The sequence below is a fragment of the Arachis duranensis genome, chromosome 1 (assembly GCF_000817695.3).
Source record: "Arachis duranensis cultivar V14167 chromosome 1, aradu.V14167.gnm2.J7QH, whole genome shotgun sequence".
NCBI lineage: Eukaryota > Viridiplantae > Streptophyta > Magnoliopsida > Fabales > Fabaceae > Arachis > Arachis duranensis.
Window position 1 is genome coordinate 20,308,109 of NC_029772.3, and position 4,561 is coordinate 20,312,669.

At 26.7% G+C, this 4,561-nt stretch overlaps 1 protein-coding gene across 1 annotated transcript; it reads right to left on the bottom strand.

The window, feature by feature from the left end:
- Nucleotides 1-3,075: 3,075 nt before the first annotated feature.
- On the bottom strand, nucleotides 3,076-4,131 carry LOC127747710 (protein FAR1-RELATED SEQUENCE 5-like). The gene is made up of 2 exons (XM_052261906.1): nucleotides 3,560-4,131; nucleotides 3,076-3,439 (listed from the first exon to the last, which is right to left on the bottom strand). The coding sequence occupies exons 1-2, from the start codon at nucleotides 4,129-4,131 to the stop codon at nucleotides 3,076-3,078; spliced, it is 936 nt and encodes a 311-aa protein (XP_052117866.1).
- Nucleotides 4,132-4,561: the final 430 nt, after the last annotated feature.

Here is a 4,561-nt window from a genome sequence, read left to right on the forward strand (position 1 = left end):
GCTCGTAAGTAAATAAAAATTTCGCACTTCATTCACTAATTTTAATCGAAATTAATATGAATGAAAAATTATAATAATTACATAAACTTATCTTATTATTAGAAAGCAATATTATTAAAATTTTAAAAGCCTAGTATTATCTTTTTTCTTTATGTGTTCTATTGCAAGAATAATTGTGATATTTATGTTGCACAATGAATAATACTATCAAATTTTTGGAGATCATATGATGTCAGGGATACTATAACAATATATTTAATTTATTAAATTCATAAGTTAGTTTCTAATCTAATATAACATTGTAATTTTATTTTGTAACAGAGAGTGAATGATTTTACAAGAATGCGCCTTGCAATTGATCTGGTTAGTGGATATCACAACATCAAAAAAAGAGAAATAGAAGATTTGGCTATAAAAAATTGGAACAACAATTCAAGACCAATTTAATTTTAGAATAATTTAAATTAGGAATAATTTTATTTTTTTTAACTTAAAGAAAGTGTTTTGATGATCTTAGTTTTATAGGGTAATCTAGTCTAGTTATAATTCTATATTAGAATTATTAGTTTATTTCTTTAGAAAATTTTATTACTTTTTGTTTTAGTATATTATAAGTCTATGAAGTTTAAATTATTAAAAATTGAACTTATTAATTATAATGTATTTGCATAAGAATGATTATTATCTTATCTTTATTTTTTAATACGTAATATTTTTCTGCATTATATTCATATTAAAAAAGACGTGTACAATTATAAAATCAAGGGGTATTTATAAAAAGTATTGAAATACCATAAATTTTAACCTAATTAACGTAATATAACTCAAAAAAAAGTGAATAAAAATTTATAATATCTATCTTAAAATTAAATTTATTTTATTCTTCACATTTTTATTGTTTACATATAAATCAGATAATAATAGTACATTGTCTTGTGTGGATATAACTTTAACAAAAATATTAGAATAATTTTTTTTAAAGATTCTTATAAAAGATACAAGTAAGTTAATATTTAAATATATCACTTTTAAAAAAATACTTTTATGTATGGTACTTGATGTAAAAATATATTTTGTTTATTTATTATGTTTTATAAAAAATATTTTATATCTACTAAATATGTTTGAATATAATAATATAAAATATTATTTATTTATTTATTATGTTTTGTTTAAAAGTAATTTTTTAACTCAATACACACTAAAATTTGTTAAAAGAAGTGAACGTTAATTAAATAATATTTTGCAAACAACATAATTACATATACACATACATTAAATTATCCTTAATTAAAATATCTATTTTCTATCGATCTATGATGTACTTTTAAAGGATTAGTATTTAAGGTACTATATTAATGGATAAGAATAAAATCATACTCTAAAATTTTTCATTACAAAATTTCTCCAAAAATGTTTAGAAATGTAAATAGGACATGATTAGAAATTCTTTTAAACTTATATTTATTGTTTATTTAATTATTTTATTATGTAATGATATTAATTTTTTTATAAAAATTAAATTTATTTTACTATTGTATCATTGTATTTTAAACTTTTTTTCTGTGAAATTGATCATATATATATATATATGGAACATATGAAAAACATTAATTTTTGCTCAAACCTAAATTAAATAAATAATATTTTTAGTTATTTATATACTTACATCCATTAAATTATGTATTTTTATCCAATATTAACTCGGTTTTAACAAAATTTATTTCAGTGAAATATTGTCCTTGATGTAACTTTTTCTTTGTTCTTTTTTAAAAATAAAGTACATTAACCATAAAAAAAAGTCATACTAATACCGAGTATTATTAAGTTGTTAGTATTAATTATTTAATATAGTCCTAATTTATAATATTTTTGTTTAATAATAATATGTGTTTTCTTTTATCAATGTCTCTAAATAAAAAGTCTCTTCAGCTAATATTCACAAAATATATTTGTATTCCTTTAATATCGATGTCTTTAGTCCCAAAAAATAATTTTTCCATAGTACCAAGCTGTCTATTACATGATATTAATATCAAAAATCACTCCTATTCTGCATGGCCTGTCAAAATAAAAAACCAAATCATTCATATGCTATTAAATCTCAAAAGATATAAATTCATGGAAAAATATTATTTAAAAACTAAACATAAGATAGATAAATGACAAAAAATATTAATTACCTGTAGCAACCATCTATGACTGGGAATGGGACCATACAAGGAAGTTTCATAACTAGCAGAAGTATGGTTGCTATCTCCTCCAAAAAATGTAGAACTTGAACCTTCACAAAGACATAGTTCATAATAGTATAATTCTAGAATGATTGAATTAGAAATATACTAAATTGAATAATGTGCATGCCAGAATTATATACTTTACTTATATCTTCTTGAGACAATTTAGGATTTTTTTTCTCACTCCAAAAGTGTATATTTTTAACATTCACCTCCACTAAAAAAACTATTGGAGTCTATTCATATAAAATTACAAAAATTTGGTTCAAAATTAACAAAAGTATAAATTTCATATAAAAAAACAAAGTTAAAACGTACATATTAACTCAAAATATCATGACATTAGTTGTTTAGTCTAGTAAGTAATAATAAATTCTCGTGTTACGTGATCATTTGGAATACTAACAGATTCAACACCATCTTCAAATTCATCTTTGCTGACCATTCTATCATTATGTTTGTTCTCTCTATGCATTTCCTTTTTGGGTGACCAGTTTGATTGCAATTAGAACATTGTCGTCTTTTATTTTTATTTTTTCGGACTTTTGGTGCACCTTTGGATTTTGCAACAAAAGGATCACCAACTTTCTTGCCTTTTTTCGGTGAAATAGTCTGCTTCAATTTTGCTTCCAAGACTTTCGTCATTCTACAAATTTCCTTCATTGTGTAGCGAAAATGAGACAATTTTCTGCCTCCTAAGTATATCATACAGGAACTAGCAACTGATAATGCACCTATCCGTCAGAATGCTCCTTTCTTCATCCTGTTTTCCATTTATGTTACCTTGATCATCGTCAATTTTTTTAACGTCTTTAGTCCATCTTTTCAATACAAGAGTTTATGGTAATTCTTTGATCTGTTCCCGTTTCATCACACAAAACATATGAGAACATGGAATGCCATAACTATCCCATCTTTGACATTGACACACCATCTTCTGAGTATCTTGATCATATAAAATAATGTACTCATGATCAGGTCTTCCATACTTGATGATCTTGTACTCTGTAGTTGTTGAACGACTACCAGACCGCATAATATCCAAAGTTGCCACACTTTTTATCTTTTCTAATATTTTCCAAAATATCTCCCTTGTATACACTGACGCAGCATGACGCTCAAGAGAATGTAAACCTGTTGTGGGCACATGTTCTCCATTTAGTGTTTTGAATTCAGCAACAATCTCAGCATTTCTGTAGTCCCTTAAAGAACGTTCTACGTTTTACACCAATGCAAGTATACTATCCCTTGAGTCAACAAAGCTTTTAATGAAAGAATTTATGCCTTCACATCTGGATGTCGTTTTAAATCCAACGCAAAACTTGCTACTCAAATAAGCAGTAGCCAATTTTTCTTTCCTTCTATATTGTTTCTCTACCCAATCGTTTCCCACAAGATTAAACCTTTCAACCATGTCATGCCAATACTCTTCAAATTCATCACATTTAAATTTGGCATACAAGCATTTCTTAAATTTCTCACGAAATCCAGGGTCCTTGATATGAGATACTGCATTTTTATACAGATACCAAGCACACAATCTATGGGTAGCACTTGGAAATACTTCTTCAATTGCACTCTTCATGGCATTATCACCATCCGTTATAACAAGACTCGGATGCTTATTCATCATCACCTCTGAAAAGTTATCTAGTAACCACTTGTATGATTTTGTTTGTTCATATGATAGCAAACCGAAGCCAAAAATACAAGTTTGGCGATGATAGTTTGTTCCTGAAAAGATAACTAGCGGTCCATTATACTTATTTTTTCTGTAGGTAGAATCAAATGCTAGAACATCACCAAAATATTGATAGTCAAATCGACTTAAATCATTTGCCCAGAATAAATGCTCCAATTTATTGTCATCTGTTAAACTATGTCTCACAATCATTATAGGTTCATCCTCTGCTTTTCCAAGCAAATAATTAAGAGTTGCATTTACATCTCCATCAAAGATCTTTCAACGTAGATTTCTTTCAATATAGTTATCTAAATCCTTTTTTGTAAAACCAGCAAATTCATAACCACCGGCTTATCCAGCAATAAGACCCATGATCTTCGAAGGTGGGAGGCCATGTCTATGCATGCTATCTACTTGTGCTTTGCCTACACCTGTCATTGTACGATGATTTGGAATTTGGAGAACTAATTTAAGCGGTATCAAAGGATGGTTATGATCCTCCACAATCTTTCTGACTTTCCACGTTGAACAACTCTTTTCAAGATAAATTGACAACATTGCATTACAATTTGTTTTGGTCTCAAGCTTCTGCTTCTTATCTTACTAGTAGTTGCGTAGCATTTCTTCTCTCTCACCCCTA